Source organism: Oryctolagus cuniculus, chromosome 17 (genome assembly GCF_051225735.1).
Source record: "Oryctolagus cuniculus isolate XC-2025 breed Fujian yellow rabbit chromosome 17, ASM5122573v1, whole genome shotgun sequence".
Classification (NCBI taxonomy): Eukaryota; Metazoa; Chordata; class Mammalia; order Lagomorpha; family Leporidae; genus Oryctolagus; species Oryctolagus cuniculus.
In genome coordinates, this window is record NC_142883.1 from 67,329,842 (window position 1) to 67,350,078 (window position 20,237).

The 20,237-nt window shown below is 41.6% G+C and overlaps 1 protein-coding gene across 1 annotated transcript in view; it reads right to left on the bottom strand.

Moving 5' to 3' along the window:
* The window catches only part of LOC103346478 (leucine-rich repeat-containing protein 37A2), a 31,017-nt gene extending 11,489 nt beyond the window's left edge, over window positions 1-19,528 (bottom strand). The window contains 7 exon segments of the mRNA XM_089317029.1: window positions 2,523-2,597; window positions 3,149-3,220; window positions 8,811-8,891; window positions 9,505-9,576; window positions 13,490-13,561; window positions 17,083-17,154; window positions 18,804-19,528. Of these exon segments, the coding sequence (XP_089173155.1) occupies window positions 2,523-2,597; window positions 3,149-3,220; window positions 8,811-8,891; window positions 9,505-9,576; window positions 13,490-13,561; window positions 17,083-17,154; window positions 18,804-19,528 (1,169 nt within the window).
* Between the last annotated feature and the right edge of the window lie 709 nt (window positions 19,529-20,237).

Genomic DNA, 20,237 nt, shown 5'->3' on the forward strand with positions numbered 1-20,237 from the left:
TTGACTCTTTGGAGAGGAAGGCCTCTCACTGACCTGGGAGGATCCACTGTGGCAGATGCTGCCCAAGGTTGAGGAAGAGGAGGCTAGAGCAGAAACCAGTGGACTTGATGATGTGGGAAAGTTAGTCAAGGAGGTGATCTGACAGAAGTGATTAGGGCAGGGTATGCTATGAGAGGCCTTTCCCCATTCTTATCTTGTGGAGTCCGCTCAACTAGCCTTATCATAGTTTCTGTTTAGCTTGTCCAATTGGCAGGGGGGAGGTCACAATGGAAGTTGCAGTGAGTTTATGGTAAAATGTCAGAATAGGGCTCTAAGGAAATCCTTTTTAAAACTTCAAAACTTGAGATACTTCAAACTCTGCATGAAAATTAACTAGAAAGGATCATGGACCTAAATGTAACTCTACAGTTTCTACAAGAAAACAGGAGAAAATCTCTGTAACTTTAGATTAGACAATGGGTTATTTGAAAGATTTTTTCAGGAAAGGCAGAATAAAAGGACAAACCATACAAGATAAAAAGTTGCTATAGGTTCACCAACATTAAAAAAAATTAACTTCTACTCTTCAGAAGATACAATTAATAGAGTGGAAGGATAACTTACAACCAGAGAGAAGGTATTTACTAAACATACATCTGAGAGAAAGTACTCATACCCAGAGCATATAAAACACTCTTAAAACTCCCTAAGATTACCATCAAATTACTACATGGGAACAGATTTGAATAGACACTTGGTAAAGATATTTGCACAACAGTATCATCAGTCATTAGAGTAGTGCAAGTTTAAACTGCAGTGAGTGTACCCAAGGTGCCAGCGTTAGGATGACTGAGTCCCGCATTTGAGCACTTGCATTTGATTCTTCACTCTGGTTCCTGATTCCAGCTTCCTGCTAATATAGTTCTTCTGCCTTTCTTTGGCTTGAGTAATTGGGGTTCCTGCCACCTAAGTGAGAGGTCTCGGTTGAATTCCCAGCTGTCAATTCCAGCTTCAGCCCAGTGCTGGTCATGGTGGGCATTTGGTGAGAGAACTGATTGACTCTCAAGTAACTATTTTTAAATACTAAAAAAAATATAGAGATTCCACTATATATCTACTAGCATAAAAGCTACATTTAAAAAGTTTTATTTTTAACTTATTTGAAAGAACGAGAGAGAGAGAGAGAGAGAGAGAGAGAGATTGATTGACCTTCTATCTGCTGGTTCACTTCCCCAAATGCTGGTAACAGCCAGGGTTGGGCCAGGACTATGCCAAGGATATAGGTCTCAGTGTGTGGGTCTCCTACATGGGTGGCAGAGACCAGAATACTCGAGTTACCATTGGCTACCTCCCAGGGTGCACATTAGCTGGAAGCAGAGTAGCTGGGACTCAAACTGGGCACTCTGATATGGGATGCAGGCATCCCAAGTGCTATCTTTTTATTTATTTATTTATTTGACAGGTGGAGTTAGAGAGACAGAGAGAAAGGTCTTCCTTCCATTGGTTCACCCCCCAACCTCCCCCCAAATGGCTGCTACCGCCGGAGCTGTGCTGAACTGAAGCCAGGAGCCAGGTGCTTCCTCCTGGTCTCCCATGCGGGTGCAGGGCCCAAGCACTTGGGCCATCCTCCACTGCCTTTCCAGGCCACAGCAGAGAGCTGGACTGGAAGAGGAGCAGCCGGGACTAGAACCCGGTGCCCATTTGGGATGCCGGTGCCACAGGCAGAGGATTAGCCAAGTGAGTCACGGTGCCAGCCCCCCAAGTGGTATCTTAATGCTGTGCCACAACGTCCAGTTTCTAAATGTTTGTTAAAAAAGTTGAAATCTGAGGACTGGGACAACACATGTTGCAAGTGCCACTCTCGAACATTGTTGGTGAGAGTGCAGACTGCAGCAGCTACTTGGCAAACAGTTTAGCTGTGTGTTAAACAGTTAAATATACACTTAGTAGGTAATGCACTGTCCTACCCCTAGATATTTACACCAAAGAAATGAAGACACATATTCACACACAGACCTGCATGTGAGTGCTGCTAGCGGCTTTATTTATAATTGCAAAAAGTTGGAAAACACAGTTCTATATAAACTGATGAAATGGATAAACAAACTGGTGTAACTACACAATTGGAATATTACTCAGCAATAGGTAGAGGCAGCAACATGAATAGTAGTTTAATCTCTAAAGGATTATGCTGAGTAAAAGGAGCCAGACACAAGAGGCTACACTTACTACATGATTTTGCTTATAAGACTCTGTGGAAAGAAAAACTACAAGAATAGAAACAGGGTGAGTGGTTTGAGGGCCTGGGTCTGGGGATGGGAGCAGACGATCGATTGGAAAGGACCATGAGGGACCTTTTTGGGTTGATAGAAATGTTCTACATCCGGAATTTGGTGGTGGTTACATAACCACGTGTTTGCCAAAACTCAGCAAACTTTACAGTGTGAATTGAAATACATAAAAATTATACCTCCATAAGCCTGACTTAAGAAAACAAGTCTACAGACTTACGTGGAAATAAACCTAAGAAAAAGATAACTTACAGGTTTTCCAATTGAAGAGTCATCATGAGGATGTTCTCAACTGTGGTAAGTGGTACTTGTGTTGTTCCCAAGTCTCTGAAGGAGAAAGCCCAAACATTCATGGTGTGGACCTCAATAAAAAGATCTGTCCTTAAAAAGGTTGTTTCAGGAAGATGTGGTTACATCAGTTTTGGCTTCTCTATAAAGCAAGACAGCTCAAGAGTTTGTCATGGAGACCGTTCCAGAAAGCCCTGGTTGAAATGACTTTACTATTTGCATCATCAGATTAATGACCTTGGCATTGAAGAGTAGAACCTACACCTTTTTCTGCCATTGTCTTATTTTTCATTTTATACTACACTGACCTCTTTTAATTCTTATTTTTTTCTTTAAAAAATTTACATCTATACCTCTTTGCTTGGGATAAATGGTATTCCTAACATGTATTTGCATGTAACACTGTCTCGCCCTGCCAGCTGTCTTTCCCATGATAAATTCTTTCTCAGTTCTTGCCTCAGTCAATAACTTTTTTTCAGTAACCTAATTTATTTTTTTTCAGTAATCTAATTTAAAATCATGACTTTTTAGCCTCAATCTCAAATATTTAATGTTTGATGAAAATAAAAAAGGATTAGTTTAATACTTACAGATATTTTAATGCTGGCAGTTTAAAAAGATACGAATCTTCAACATTTGTCAGAGGATTACGATTGAGATTTCTGAAAAATGCAATGGAATTAAAGTTATCGGCCTTTCAATAAGCACAAGATTGTATGAGAAATTATATTCTTTTCTGTGTAGACATTTTAGGCTTAAAATTACTTTCTGTGTACTTATAAATCACCCTTAGAATTCAAAAAGCACTTGTTCTTTGGGAACTACCTATGTCTCTTAGAGGATGAATGGAGAAGAGAAAGAGAAAGAGAAAAGATACAAAAAAATGCATAATAAACAAAAAATATGCAAAAGAACTTTTTAGGTGAAAAGCCTTAGAAGTGGAGCCAGTGTTTTGCCTAGCAATTAACAACCAGATTGGGATACCTACGTCTCAAATCAGATGCCTGGGTTTGATTCCCAGTTCCATCTTCTAATTGCAACTTCCTGTTAATGCAGACCCTGGGAGGCAGTGGTGATGGCTCAATTGGTTGAGTTTCTGCTGCCTACTTGGAGACGTGGACTGGTTTCTGGTTCCCAGCTTCAGCCTGGGCCTGGCCTAGCCTCGCCCGAGCCATTGCAGGCATTTGGGAAATGAACTAGTGGATGGGAGCTGTCTGTGTCTTAAAAAAGAAAGACGTATAGAAGTGACCACACTGATAGGGAAGCCCTTTTTTGTGTAGGAAACACTAATCCTGTGTTCTCCATAATTCAAGGTGCTTGCCTTTCATCTTTAGAAATTTTAAACAAGCCATGACTTAATTCATTTAGTTGATGGAAAAAGAACCCACGTCAAAGCCATACTCTTGTCACGTTCTTCCACTGGTGTTCTCATTTCACATCACACATCTTCACATCACATCACATCACATCACATCACACCACATCATCACGTCACATCACGTCACATTGCATCACATCACATCACAGTCTTTGTTACGTTGCTTGTCATCACCTGTTGGCCTGTCAGTCTCCTGGCCTGTAGCTCCTTGAGGGCAGGGATATTGTTATTGTCTTTGTTATGCCTGTGTGTGGCATAGTGCCTGAAATTTGCTGCATGGTTAATAAATATTTGTTGAGTAAAGAAATCACATTTTGTTTCCATACCAATACAATGAATAAATTCATGTTGTGGGAAATTTCATTCCTAAATGTTGTAATAGATTTTTAAATTTTTTAAAGCAAGCAAACAAAAACAAAAACAGGTAAAAAAACTGCCTTTAGTTTAACTCTACTCAAAAACATACTGTACTGTTACAGACTGTGAAAATAATAATTCTTACAGATGATATTGATTGGGCTGCCAAGCATCTGTGTTCAGCATTCAACACTGGATGTTCCCAATAACCTCTGTGATAGGTATTGTACCCCAGTAGCCTATGTGTTATATATTGTGCTGGGTCACAGAGGCTGTGTAACTTGTTGTAGGTCACTGCACTTGTAAGAAGCAAAGCTGGAGCTTGAGCTCAGTCCTGCCCCAGACTGTGTCTAATATGTGTGCAGAAAAGGGTCCAAATATTTGTCACTTTAATCTGAAGCTTGAGATGACTAAATATAGAAGTACTTTGAAAATTTCATCAACCTTCTCAGGATAGCGCTCATGAAAATTAGTTTCTCTTTTTATTCCTTTTCCCTAATCTTATCCCACGATTAGATATTTAGCTCAGAGTCATTGAGACTAGAGATTTAAAAGCATGTTGTAGGTGACATCAGTGGAAACCTATGTAAACAGTGGAGTGAGAACATTTGAAAATTTATCCCTTCATAAAGGGAACAACAAAATGGTAAAAGTGGTCAGAATCAAGTTTTTGATAATTCTGGAAATTTAACCAAAGGCTTGCAGCCACCTGTGGGGCATTTACTCAAGAAAATTGGCTGACTTTCTGTAAGAATAGTGAGATTTGTGTGGGTTTTGTGTATTTAACTTGCCCTAGACAGTTCCTCCCTGGCAAGCTCAGTGTTAGCCTTAAAAATAGCCTTGGCAGCTTATGACAAGAGCCTCGGGTGATGACTGACATAAATAAGAGTGTCAATTGTTAAATCAACAACGGGAGTCACTGTGCACTTACTCCCCATGTAGGATCTCTGTCGTTAATGTGTGCTACTATGTGAATTAATGGTATAACTAGTACTCAAACAGTACTTTATACTTTGTGTTTCTGTGTGGGTGCGAACTGCTGAAATCTTTACTTAGTATATACTAAGTTGATCTTCTGTATATAAAGATAATTGAGAATGAATCTTGATGAAGAATGGGATGAGAAAGGGAATGGGAGATGGGATGATTGCAGGTGGGAGGGAGGTTATTGGGGGGGAAAGCCACTACAATCCAGGAGTTGTACATTGGAAATGTATATTTATTAAATAAAAGTTAAAAAAAAGAAACATCTGCTTTAGGAATAGACTGATGTCTTAGCAATATTTGGGTTTAGGTTTTTGGATTGTAGATTAATTTTATTTTTAATTTGTTGCTTCTCAAATTTTTTTTAAATTATGAGATGTATTACTTGCATACTCAAAGTCATATGTAACCACATGACTATTGGATAATGTTTGAACTTTGTCTAAGTTATTTTGTCTACATTTGAATCAAATCAGGAATTATAATGAGAAAAGAGAAGTATGTGTAAAATGAGCAACAACAACAACAAAAAACTCAAACTCTCAAAAAAAAAATAGCCTGTATGCCCAGTATCAGAGAGAGTGAGGGAGAGAGAGGGAGAGGGATAGAGGGACAGAGGGAGAGAGGGAGACAAGGAGGGAGGGAGGGAGGGAGAGAGGGAGAGGGAGAGGGAGAGAGAGAGAGAGAGAGAGAGAGAATGAATGGAGATGAGCATGCAGAATGAAGCTGAGCTCCTCCAAAGTGCATCCCAGTGAGCTATCAGAATCTTGGGCCATCTTCCACTGCTTTCCCAGGCCATAGCAGAGAGCTGGATTGGAAGTGGAGCATCCAGGTCTCAAACCGGCACCCATATGGCATGCTGGCACTTCAGGCCAGGGCATTAACCTGCTGTGCCACAGCACCAGCCGTGTCGCTGACTTTCAAATAAATGAATAAATCTTAAAGAAAAAAGTAAAAGAACAAAAAAACCCTAAAGCCAATGAAGAGAATACTTTAAGAGAAGCATACGGTGCAGAGGAAGAATTACCTTAAGAGAAAAGAAGACCTCTTGCTACACAGATGAGAATATGTTGCAGATGAAAAGATTATGAGAAGAAAAGTGTAATAGTTGCAGGAAGTGACAATGTGAAAACTTGTGAACCCTTACAAAACACCCCAAAGGGCAGACCTGAGTTGTTCTCTTCATCTGTAAGGTTTATGCCTCTCTCTGAGTTTGGGGAGATGCTGTTTGGATTCCAGGACACACCACAGAGGGAGGACTGTGCCAGCAGTGTGCAAATGCAGGTGTATCCACAGCTTGCCTGAAGGAGGCGAAGCCCATGGCTGACCTTCAGTGTACGACCACACCCAGCTCACCTACAGTGTCAGCAGTGGGGTGAATATCCGAGGAGGGAGAAAGCCTGGACTCTCCTCCTAGTCACCCACAGTGCTTGTGAGTAACAGACGAGTGAGCATGTGGGTGTGCTCTGTCTGGGTAAGGGAGCCCCTCTCTACACTCTAGAGTCCTTCCACTACTAAACTATGAAACTTGTATTGTGAGGACCAATGAAGTGACTAAAACAATTTTTAGAAAGAAGCCAATGAGTTAAGATTTAATGCACATGAATGAAGCAGAAGAAATAAAGTATACTTAATGTTTAGAATTATCAATTACTGCTGATTTTCCATAATATATTTCATTTCTGATTTCACTGAAAGATTTGATGAGTATTAATATTCGAAGAGAGTTATGTCACTGGTAAGCTCTTGGCATGTCTTTGAGGTGGATTTCAGATTCACAATAGACTGATCCTACCACACTGCTGTTATACACAGAGGCTTCATTCAGAAGAATGTTTACTGGGCTGCATGTAGTACGTGCAAAGTAACGGTGAATGCAGATTTTGCTGAGCGTGAGCTTAACCTAATTTGGGGAATCCCTTATAATGAAACATGCAGAATTATGAATATAAAAATTGCTCCAGCCCCTCCCAGGACCTTGGAAGGGGCACGTGCAAGCGTAAAGCCTTGAAGCTTAGACTCCAGTTCATGATGAATCCAGCTCAGCTGGAACTCTTTTCTGGACTGTGTAATGCAGTGAACAGCATTGTTTTCACTTTAAAAACCCTCATCTTTGGTCATAAGATCACTGGTGTCTTCCTGGGGCAACGGTGATACCAAAAGTTTCCTTGAAGCAGATTTGCTTTGTCTAATAAAAGAATATGTCCCCAAATAAAGGAGACCAGCTCCCAACACACACTTGGTGTATTACAGCCATTGTGCCAATTTTTGAAGCAACCACGAGTTAGATATGTTCAGATCGCATGATAAGAGAATTAGTTTCCAATACCAGCTAGCTCTGGTTTTTGCATCACCATGAAGCAAATGCTTTTTTTCTTTGGCTTAAGATGGACACAGAATCTTGAGATAAATGAACTGGTGCCTCGTGCACTGTGCGCCATCCCTAGCTCTGCTCCTACTTTTTCAGCTCCTCTCTCTGGCCTTGCTGCACAGATGCTAGCATGGCTGTCACTCATTTTCCCATCAATGTCCAACTTCCCCCTGCTGGCATGAAAGTCTCTGGAGACAAAGCTTCTGTCCTGTTCCAGTTTGTACCCCCAGCACTTAATACAGCACCTGGCACTCGGTGGGCCTGGCACTCAGTGAATGTTCTTAAATGAATTCATTACTTTTCATCCACTGTGATTCCACAGATTTTCTCCCTGTGTTGTCTACAGAAAACTGTACTGGAACTCGGCCCCTTAGGAGGGAATCTAATGGAATGATATATGTTGAGGCCATTTTTACTGATGCTACCAAAACCACTTGGTGTTGGGGCTCCAGGAACCAGCTCCCCAGTGTATGGATATAGGAAAAACAGACTCTCAGTGTTCTTCCCCAAGATCTGCAGGCACTGTTGGTCCATCCTCCACACATCCTAAAACCTTCCCTCATAACCAGAATGGTTATGACTGGGATTCTGAACTACAGAACAGGTGGATAGTCTTTCAACATCAGGTTTAGTGGAGAATCTGTATCTTGAATCTAAAATTCCCTTGGGCCATTGAACATCACAGAATTGTTGAGTTGAAAGTGAATAAAACTCACTTTCTGTTGCAGTTTAGTCAGGACAAAATATGTGGGATTAGGCTAGAGCAGTGTATTTTCTTATTTTTTTAACACTACAGTTTAACATATATGCCACTTCTTCCTATTTCAAAAGTTATTAGTATCCACAGATAATTTATAAATTGAGAGCTAAATACATTTTGGAAAAAGCTTATGATCTGGGTGGGTGATGGGGAGAGATGTGCCCTTTGGCTGGGTCCCAGGAATTATTTTTGCATTAGGATTTAAAAGCAGGTAACCCTGAGAAAGCACCAGAACCTTTTTCTCCCAGAGTACTTTGTGTTAGATTTTTGGAAAAAAAATGGAAATGAAGACCTCCTTTGCAGAGTTTATATACAGGGCTTAATACCCAGATAAGCATAACTATATACAATTTTTATACACAAATTGTTTTTAAATATGTATTCATCATCTATTGCACTTACACATTGTGCAAAAACTGCATTCCATGCCACGCCTGAAATGTTCCAAAGCTCAGTTCTGTCAGTAAATTGCAACCAAGATTTCTACAAAAAAAGACACGAGTGAAAGAGAATGAAGAAGAAAAAAGAAATATTTTCAGAATACTCTTCTTTCAGGAGTGATTCTAATTTTTATAGATGAAACAATACTTCCACATTTTATCTACACACTAAAGAATTTACTGGTACTGGAAGATTTGGTTTCTGAATTATACTTGCACATTTACATTAAATTTCATCATATTATTTTCATATTACATGACATACTTGTACTGTGTGATCTTTACTTCTCTGGAACAGAGTTTCACAACTTGAATGCTATTGACATTTTGGACTCGATAATGCTTTTCTTGTGGAGGTTTGTCCTGTACATAGTAAGTGGCTTAACAGCAGGCTGGGCTTAGCTCACGCAGTGTCAGCAGCACGTGCAGGGCTGCAAGCTGTTACCTGAATGCAAAATCATGTTGGCTGAGAAGCCCTGCTCTGTGGGATTCACTCTGACCTTTGTACCTGATAGTATTTTTGCTAGAGAGGAAAAGGACCTGTTACAGAATTTTAGCAACCTTCTACTACAAATGTAAAGTAGAATCTTAACCCTATTTCAAGGTGAACAGTGAAGATTTATTAAAATTCCAAATGTGATGAAATTGTAACTTACATAGACTGCAAAAAAGGGAGTGACTCAAATGCACGTCTTTCGATAAACTCTATTTTATTGCAGGATAAATCTCTAGGAAAAGGAAAACATTGCCTTGGTTAGCTATTACCTATATAGTCAGTGGGGATAATAAAATTTGCATTTGATAATGTTGGATATGCAGTTTTTACCTAAACTGTAAAGCTTTGGACTTGTATTTGACTCTCTGGAGATACTACCCCTTCTTACAACCTGTCCTAATAGTCTCACTGTTAGAACCTTCATCAATGACATACACAACTATAAATCTTGATAGATTGTGGTGGTAAACTTTCCTGAGTGCAGAATTGATTAGATGAACTTTCATAGTCTTCATCCATTTGAAACAAGGAGCAAAGCTGTCATCTCCATTTTTAATGTCTAATATTCCAAAGAATACTCACATTTTCACATCTTTCCTGGTTTAGTCCTAGTTTTCTAACTTCATTCAATACCAGAAAAAAAGATGCCCTTTTGAATCATTTGAAATGAAATTGGTTCTCTAATTAATTCATTATTTTGAACTGATTCAGAATTACACTTTCTGTCATACTAAAGGAAATTTATTTGTTGCTTGTTGCTTGATAGTCCATGAAAGCCATGATAGAACCGTCAGAAAACAGCACGACACTGGATTCCCACTCGAAAACACTCTTGGTGGTAGAGGACTCTTACTTCCACTGATTACAATTTGACCCTCACTTTTCACCTGCAACTCATCTGTTGGTGGCTCCATCTCTAGAATCTCCTTCTCTCACCTGTCCCACGCGCAGTCACCAGTGGGACTTGCCCTAAGTGACTCTCCGAGGCCAACATCACTAGGTGCTTACAGAAGAGGCAGATTCTCAGCCCTGTTCTAGACCGACTCAGGCAGTTACTGTGGGGGTAGGGTTCAGAGCCCCAGGTAACTGTGGTGCAAGCTCAAGTCTGTTTTAGAGCACTGCTGTGACAGCATGGTTCCCCATGGTGACTCTTGCTCAGCATTCAAAGGCCTGGAAGACCTGGCTTCACCCTCCAGCTTTCCCTGCATCTCTGTGCCTCAGAAGCTTCCATGTTTTCCCTTTCTCCCACGATATTCTCTCCAAGACGTCTGATGATGCCCACTGCCCCCTTGGAAGTCCTGTTCAACTGGCATTGCTCCCTGGTTCCATCGTCCCTGACCCAGCCCAAAGTCTTCTCCCTCGTCTGGACTCTATATCCATTTCTTTTGATATCGTTACTTGTGCCTTCCATTTCCCCAGAGCATAAACTTCTTGAAAGCATGGATTTGGCCTTGCTCATCTACATTGCCCACTATGTTTAAAACTGACTCATGGAAATGACTCAGGTGTTTATTAAATGAAGGAATGGTTGAGTAGGTAGAAGAAGGAAAAGTGAATTTTTAAAAAGCAGTGTGGTTTTATTATTCCCTGGTCCCTCTGCAGCACTCTGTCAGCTACATAGTGCTTGTTGGGTATTGGTTTGAGCTTGTGTATTTGTTTCCCCTGCAAGATTGTGAGCTCTTGGGAAGGTGGGATCCTGTCTTACTCATTTATGTGTCTCCAGTACTAGGCAAAGTGTTTGGCTTTCTCTTTCAGCTTTAAACAACTGATTGGCATTTTGAAAATGAAGTGAATACATATGCTAGCATAAACTAATTAGGCTACAAAGGATTTTCCAGCAGAAACAATGCAGGGCCTATTCTACCAGCAGTAGTCTCATTTGTTTTTCTCCAAACCATGTTTGCAAGGTTCCGGAGCCCAGATGGGAAAGGTGCTCAAGAGGAACCATGCAGATGTGGTTGTCCCCATATGGCCTAGAAGTTCTGATCATCATTCAAAGGAGTGTTGTGAGTATCACATGCTGCTATGTTCCTTAAGCCTTGTACTTTTGAGACAAGAATCTATTTGCTGAAGAGGCCCAGTAATTAGCCTAATAAGGATTAATGATGTGCACTTCCCAATATTATGTAGCCATTGTTTTAATTATCTATTTCCAACATGGGTATAATAGTTCCTTAATTGAAATAAGAGAGGGAAGAGATGTATAATTTGGGGCATGCTCGGGCTGACTTGCCCCAATTGGTAGAGTTGGAAACATACCAGGGGATTCCAATTCAATCCCATCAAGGTGGCATGTGCCAATGCCATCTCACTAGTCCAAGTGATCAATTTCAGTTCACAATTGATCATAATGAAAGGACTAAGAGTCAAAGGGAGCACATAAACAAGTCTAGTATCTGCTAACACTAACCGATAGAAGAAATAAAGGGGAGAGTGATCCAACATGGGAAGTGAGATACTCAGCAGACTCATAGAATGGCAGATGTCCTAAATAGCACTCTGGCCTCAGAATCAGCCCTAAAGGCACTCGGATCTGGCTGAAAAGCCCATGAGAGTATTTCAGGCATGGAAAGCCAAGACACTCTGGCAAAAAGATCTCTGTGAGTGAGATCCCAGTGGAAAGAACAGGTCTTCAAAGAGGGAGGTGCCTTTCTCTGAAGGGAGGAGAGAACCTCCACTTTGACTATGACCGTGTCTAAACAAGATAAGAGTCGGAGAACTCAAGGGGCTTCCATAGCCTTGGAAACTCATGACTGGTGCATAGGGAGATTACTGATGCCATAAACAGGAGTGTCAATTGGTAAAGTCAACAACAGGAGTCACTGTGCACTTACTCCTCATGTAGGATCTCTGTCCTTATTGTGCTGTACAATGAGGCTTAATGCTATAACGAGTACTCAAACAGTATATTTCACTTTGTGTTTCTATGGGGGTGCAAACGATTGAAATCTTTACTTAATGTACACTAAACTGATATTCTGTAAAAAAAAAAAATTAGCAATTCCCAACTTGACTCTCACTGGGATTAAACATGACAATAGGTCTGATCTGATTTCATCATCATTTAAAAAAATCATCTATTATTTTTCACTTTATGTTTCTGTGTGGGAGCAAACTGTTGAAATCCTTACTTAAGGTATACTAAGCTGATCTTCTCTATATTAAGATAATCGAAAATGAATCTTGATGTGAATGGAAGGGGAGAGGGAGTGGGAAAGGGGAGGGTTGTGGGTGGGAGGGACGGTATGGGGGGGGAAGCCATTGTAACCCATGAGTCGTACTTTGGAAATTTATATTCATTAAATAAAAGATAAAAAAAAAGAAATCATTAAAAGGTTAACTTATTCAAGATTAGATCATCTAACAACTTTCAGTTGACAGCATTCAAATTAATGTTGTTGGTTTATGTTTTCTTCCCTTTGTTGTATTAAACCAACTTGTTCAAACCTTGTTTGTAAAGGCCAGATGATAAATGTTTGAGACTTGGTGGGCCACATATTGTCTCTGTTGCATTTTCTTGTTTCTTTGTTTCTCTATACAGTCCTTTATAAATATAAAACTCATTCTTAACTTAGGACCTGTATGAAGACAGACCTTGGATCCAATTTCATCCATTGCTTGTAAATTAAATGCAAATATAATCCGTGGCTCACTAGGCTAATCCTCCGCCTTGCGGCGCCGGCACACCGGGTTCTAGTCCCGGCCTGGGCGCCGGATTCTATCCTGGTTGCCCCTCTTCCAGGCCAGCTCTCTGCTGTTGCCAGGGAGTGCAGTGGAGGATGGCCCAGGTACTTGAGCCCTGCACCCCATGGGAAACCAGGAGAAGCACCTGGCTCCTGCCATCGGATCAGTGTAGTGCGCCGGTTGCAGCACGCTGGCCGCGGCGGCCATTGGAGGGTGAAACAATGGCAAAGGAAGACCTTGCTCTCTGTCTCTCTCTCTCTCTCACTCTCTCACTGTCCATTCTGCCTGTCAAAAAAAAAAAAAAACCACAAAGCACATAATAGGTATTCCATGTTAGAGATATGAGACCCTACAGTGTAGACTTCCAGAAGAAACCTTAGAGATTATCCAGCTGGGACCCATATTTGTTTCCTAGATAATGTAACTAAAATCTCATAAATAAGTATGATTAACTGACTTACAAGTGTTGGAGGGATAGCAGGCCTTCAAATGAGTCCTTATGTAATTCAGTCAAGTCATTTTCACTGAGGATTCTGGAAAATGAAAGAGGTACTTCTGAATCAAAATGACAACTAACTGCAGCTGTTTGCTTCATAGGACTAAGTCTGTATGTAGAGGAAACTTTGGTAATGGTGCTGTTTAAATACCCAGATTCTAATTTACTTCTAGGGTGGCAATGTCTGTTGTATTTTAATTTAAACCATTTTTCCCACTCTCCCTTTTTTGTCCATCTCTATACACCTATCCGTCCTTCCCACCAAATCATAAATGTAATGTCTGCTCTGTAGGTCACAATGTCCCTGTTAGAACCTAACACTGGGAGGCACCAAGATTGGCAGAACTGCCATTTCCTTCTGTTTTTTCCCCAAGCCCTACTACCGAAGCCCCATGTTTGAGGTATGCCGGGGCTACAAGTTAAGGTTGACCAGGGAGGCAGTAATGATGGCTGAGTATTTAAATCCCTGCCATCTATGTAGGAGAACAAGACTGAGTTTGAGGTTCCTGAGTTTGACTGACCCAGTCTCACCACTACAGGCATCTGGGGAGTGAACAGTGTATGATAGCATGCTGCCTTTGCCTCTCAAATAAGAAAAATTAAATTTTCTTCCCCTTCCCTTTATCCCTTAGCCTTTCCAACTCCCGTCTTCACTCTTCAGAGGAAACTAGTGTTATTTACTTTTGTGTCAGATGACTCCGATTTTTCCTTTTTCCAAAGATTTATTTATTTATTTGAAAGTCAGAGTTACACACAGAGAGAAGGAGAGGGGAGAAGGGAGAGGGGAGAGGGGAGAGGAAGGTCTTCCATCCGCTGGTTCACTCCCCAATTGGCTACAAAGGCTGGAGCTGTGCTAATGAGGAGCCAGGAGCTTCCTCCAGGTCTTCCCATGTGGGTGCATGGGCCCAAGGACTTGGGCCATCTTCCACTGCTTTCCCAGGCCATAGCAAAGAGCTGGATCGGAAGTGGAGCAGCTGAGACTTGAACCGGCACCCATATGGGATGCTGGCACTGTGGGTGGTGGCTTTACCTGCTATGCCACAGTGCCAGCCCTGACTTTGATTTTTCTTACAAGTTTGGGACATCTTTAAACGAAGCATAACCAAAATAAATACAAACTGTGTGTATTGTATTTAAGAAACATCATAAATTAAAAGTCACAACTGCCTGATTCTAGCATTTTCCCATCAGAAATGAGATAGTAGGCTAAGGGGAAACTTTTATCTTTTTTAAAAAAGATTTTATTTATTTGTTTCAGAGTTATAATTACAGATGGAGAGAAGGAGAGACAGAAAGGTCTTCTCTCCACTGGTTCACTCCCCAAATGGCTGCAATGGCTGTAGCTGGGCCAATTGGAAGCCAGGAGCCAGGATCCATGAGCCTCTTTGGGGTCTCCTACATGGGTGCACAGACCTAAGTGCTTGGGCCATCCTCTACTGCATTCTCAGGCCATAGCAGAGAGTTGGATTTAAAGTGGAGCAGCTGGGACTAGAACTGGTGCCCGTACAGGATACCGGCGCCGCAAGTAGCAGCTTAGCCCACTGCACTACTGCAGCACTGCACAGGCCCTGGGAAAATTTATCTTAAAGTGATCATAACCCTTCTCCTTTGTCTGTTATATGTCTTGTTTGTATTCAGAAATAATTTATGATGTCTGTACAAGTTGTCCCAGTGATATAACACGCAAACTGTCGTGAAAAATGTCAATTAATTCCTTTTTTTTTATTATGTTACACTCAGCACTTCAAAATTTCTAGTTCACTGGCCTAGGTGACATGATAGATTTTTATTTTTAGTTAATTACTTTGAATGTTAAGTATTTTCCCCCAAAATTGGGAGTCTAAACTGATTCCTTTCAAAAATCAGTAAGGAAAAGATAATTCAACAAATGGACAGTGGACAAAACCTCAACGAAACATAGATGTTCAATAAGTATATAAAGACATTAAAATTTATGAGTAATCAGAGAAATCCAGATTCAGCTGGGAACCCTTTTATTTGCCAGTCACAATTAGCAAAAAGACAAAGAGCATCCCGAGGTGAAAAGGTGAAGGGAAGAGTCAGTGTTGGGGCATAGCAGGCTAAGCCGTCACTTGAGAAGCGTAAATTCCATATTGGAGAGCCTGGTTAAAGTCTTGGGCCCTCTGCTTCTGAGCCAGATGCCTGCTAGTGCACCTAGGAGGCAGCAGATGATGGCCCAAGTGCTTGATTCCTCGTCATCCCTGTGGGAGACCCAGAATCAAGTATTAGATCTTAGCTTTGGCCTGGCCCAGCCATGGCTGTTTTGGGCATTTGGGGAATAAAGCAGTGGATGGAAGATTCTGTCTTTCTCTCACTCTCTCATTTGCTCTCGCTCTATCTCCCCCTCCCCCCACTCCCATAGTTCAAGTAAACAAATACATCTTTTTAAAAAGGATGAAGGGAAATGAATGTTCTTATATTCTGTTAGCTGGAGTGTAAGTAAGTGTGCACAGCTTTTCTGAGGGCAATTAAAATTTCCTATTTCCGTAGTCTTCATCCATTTTCATTCTTTTTTTTGAGATTTATTTATTTATTTGAAAGTCAAGTTACACACAGAGAGAAGGAGAGGCAGAGAGAGAGAGAGAGAGAGAGAGGCAGAGAGAGAGAGAGGGGTCTTCAATCCACTGGCTCACTCCCCAGTTGGCCACAATGGCCAGAGCTGTGCTGATCCGAAGCCAGGAGCCAGGAGCTTCTTCAAGGTCTCCCACATGGGTGCAGGGGCCCAAGCACTTGGGCCATCTTCCACTGCTTTCCCAGGCCATATCAGAGATCTGGATCAGAAGTGGAGCAGCCAGGACTCAAACCAGCGCCCATATGGGATGCTGGCATGGCCGGCGGAGGCTTTTCCGCTGTGTCACAGTGCTAGCTGCCCCATTTTCTTTCTAGACTTCTATTTTGCAAAATGCTTGTCCATGTTCACAAGTGTGCACAAGGATTTTCCTTGCCGCAATACATAAGTGGACATAATTGAAAATCCATCAATAGAGGGATTATTAAGTAAACTGTGAAATGGCCATCCATACTATAGAATATCATGCAGGAGTTAAATGAATAGGGTAACTGACTGAGTACTAGGAGGGAAAGAAATCCAGGAGAAACCATGAAGTGAAAGAACCAAGTTGCAGGATGTTACTATTTAGGTTAAAAAAAGAAAGAAACCACACAACACAGCTATTATGCTCTATGTAAATATGTTTGTAGGTAATTTTTTGGAAGGATATATGCCAAACTCAGAGCAGTAATTATTACCTCATAGGTAGGGAGTTAGGACATAATGAAGGTCTTCACTATCCCTATCACTTTTTATCTACTAAGAATGTAATGGTATTACTGATAAAATGCAAATAAATAGAAGTAGTTTCTTATTTCAAATTCTGTGCCTTGTTAAAACAACCATAGAATTATAATCAACAGATGTTGATTGTGACATGGAGAGGGGAATACTTTTTCTGACATACTGACTTCAAAATAGTAGAACAAGAAAGCTCTTACAATGCAGTTAGTTTTGTGTATTCATGTTTGGGAGCGTGTACTCACAGTGTCTCAGGCCAGCGGTATGCTTTCCATACATTTTCATCAATGAAAGAAATCGAGTTTCCTTGGAAATTTCTGTAAAGGAACACAGTTCACATCCTTGAATGGGTTGGAAAAGAATGAACAGAACGAGGAAAAAAATCATGGCACCCTCATGGGGGAGTATTGAAATACAGAAATATTATCAGCTTTCTAATAAATACCAGTGCTTTTATGTTCCGTAGCTCTCTGCTTCCCAGTTTGCTCACTCAATAAATAATGAGGGGCCACTGACATAAACAATGAAGCATCCTCTCAGAAGCTTAACTTCATCTCTGTCCAGTCTCTTTGACAGTAAAGACAGTCAATCACTTTGAATATTAAGTATTTTCACCAAAATAACTCAGGTGTCTACACTGACTTCTACAAATCAGTGAGAAAAGGATAAATTATTCAAGAAAAAATGGGCAAAATGTATTGTCACCAATAAGAATAATGAAAACCTGTGCAGGTAATACCAGTGCTTTGGCCAAGCGCCCTCTGCTGAAATCTTTCCAAGTACTGAATGGATACAGACAATTTAAAATCAGAGGGACTAAGGTGCTGATGTGGAAAGCCTTTTGGAATACAGCATAGGGTAAAAGTGCCGATCACTGAGCCAGGAGCCAAGCATTACCTCCATAGGAAAAAAAGTGAGAGGAGGTTGGAAGGAAAGACACACAGCCTGAGTTACAGGTGATAGAGTGAGGACCAGGGGATGATGAGGGTGTGTGGGGGTTCATACTTTCACATTTTATCCTACATTCTATGCACTTTTTAAAAAGGGGGAAGGTACTCATAATCGATACTTGTTTACAAGAAGCTGTTAAATGACTTATATTTAGCTTCAACTTTGAATTGCTGTGAGTGCTTACCTTTAACTCTGTCCTCACTCCTCAGCAACAATGAACATGTGTGTTTTAGGTACACATTTCCCTGGAAGCAGGAGCAGCAATAAAACAGATACCTGTATGCTCACCTTCCTGGTGGATATGTCCTCTCGGGTTACTTTATGCTCATCAATAAAAAGTGCCTAACACTGAACACATCTCCCACTAACGGGCTCTTCTTTCTGACTGCTGTGCTTCTGCCTTATAGACCACCACCATTCTCGCTGTCATCCAGGGAAAGACTGTGGAGTCACGCATTTTTATTTTCTGTTACAATCCATCGCACCATTCTTTAAGCCAGCTTTACAGATGAGGATATTGAATCCAAGCTAAATAACTTGTCCAAAGTCACAAAGCTAATCCCTGGGAGACCTGTGTTCAAAGCCAGGCAACCTGGCTCCAGAATCTATCCTTAAACCTGTTGTATCATCTCTAATAAGTCGGGATGAGGGCTGTGTTTAAGAATGGGAGTAAAGCAATGAGGTAATAGTATGGTGAATGTCAATGAATAAAGAATCAGGAAAAGGAGTAAGGGCAATCACATGAGACTGTAGAAGGGACACAAGTCTAAGAAGAGAAGGAGGATAAGAAAGCTCACAAGCAAAGTGGCCACTTGGGGGTGAACCAATGGAAAAAGGAAGACCTTTCTCTCTGTCTCTCTCTCTCTCACTGTCTAATTCTGCCTGTCCAGAAAAAAAACACACACAGAGAGAGTCAACATAAGGTGGGGACTTGAGGAGGGCTCAGAAGATCTTGGGGAAAAGCTGCTGAGACAGGCAGGCTGTAGGGAACCATGAGGAGAAGGGAGATTCTTACAATATGCTGAAGGTGCCGTTGTAGCTGTTGGGCTCTGGTACAGGAACTCTGTGAAGCTTCTGCACTGGGCTGAGGCCAGTGCACAAAAGTGTCTCATCTTTGCAGGTGCAGAGCTCACAGACATTTATGGTGGCAGCCGCATTCAGGGGTTGATCTGTGACTTCAGTTAGGGTTGAGTGCTGAGTCTGAACCTGGCCTGGATGTAGATCTGTAGTCTTCTTCAGGGATGGAGAATGGTCAGCTTTTGCAGTGGGTACCAGAGTTATGGTTAGCTCCATCTTGGAAGGCTGAGCTATGACACTGGATAATGTTGGGTGCTGAGCTTGATGCTGACCTGCTGTTGAAACTGTCATCTCATTGTACCCTGGGGACTGAGTTACGAGCCCCTTTAGTGGCTCTGTAGACTGAATTAGGGTCATTTGCATGGTAGTAGAAGGTGTAGCCTCTGTAGTACGTTGTGGAGTTTGGGTAATTTCCAGGTCCAGAGGCTTGACTGTGACTTGAGGCAGGTTTGTATGCTGAGTCTGAATCTGGACTGGAGGTGAAAATGTCACCTCAGGGTACATTGGATAAGGAGGAGGAGATATAGACTTGAAGGCTGTAGAATGTTCATCCTGTGTAGTGGGTACCTGAGTTATGGTTGACTCTAACTTCGAAGGTTCAGCTGTGGCACTGGGTGACATTGGATGAGGAGTTTGATCTTGACTTGGTTTTGGAACTACCATCTCATAATAAACTGGAGGCTGATAGACCACTTCATTATGTGGCCCTGGAGGCTGCCCTGAAGTCTCCTGCATGGTTGGGAGTGGTTCACCCTCCACAATGGATTCTGGAGTTAGGGTAAGTTCTACATCAAAAGGTTGAACTGTGACTTCTGTCAGGGTTGGATGCTGAGCCTGAACCTGGTCTGGTTGTGAAAGTACCTCCTCATGGAGCACGGGAGGTACTTTAGTCTTCTTCAGGGCTGTAGAATGTTTAGCCTTCCTGGTACGCTTTGCATTTATGGTAAGCACTGTGTCCAAAGGCTGAACTGTGATGTGAGGCAATGTTGGATATTGAGCTTGATTATGACCCAGTGTTGGAACTGTCACCTCTTGATGTATTGGAGATTGGGTTACACCCTCCGTGGGAGGTTGACTGGAGGTCTCCTGCATGTCTGTAGAGGGTTCAGTCACCATACTGCTGGTTTCTGGAGTTATGGTGAGTCCCAGGTCCAGATGTTGAGTTGTGACTGGAGTCAGGTTTGGAGATGGAGCTGTAGTCTTGCTCAGGTCTGTAGGATGCTCAGCCTCTGTAGTAGGTTCTGTAGTAATGGTAAGTGCCAGGTCTAAAGGTTGATTTGTGACACTGGGTGATAGTGGAGGTTGATTTTGACCCTCATGATGCACTGGTGGCTGAGCTACAGATTCTTTAGGTGGAGTCTCCTGCACATTT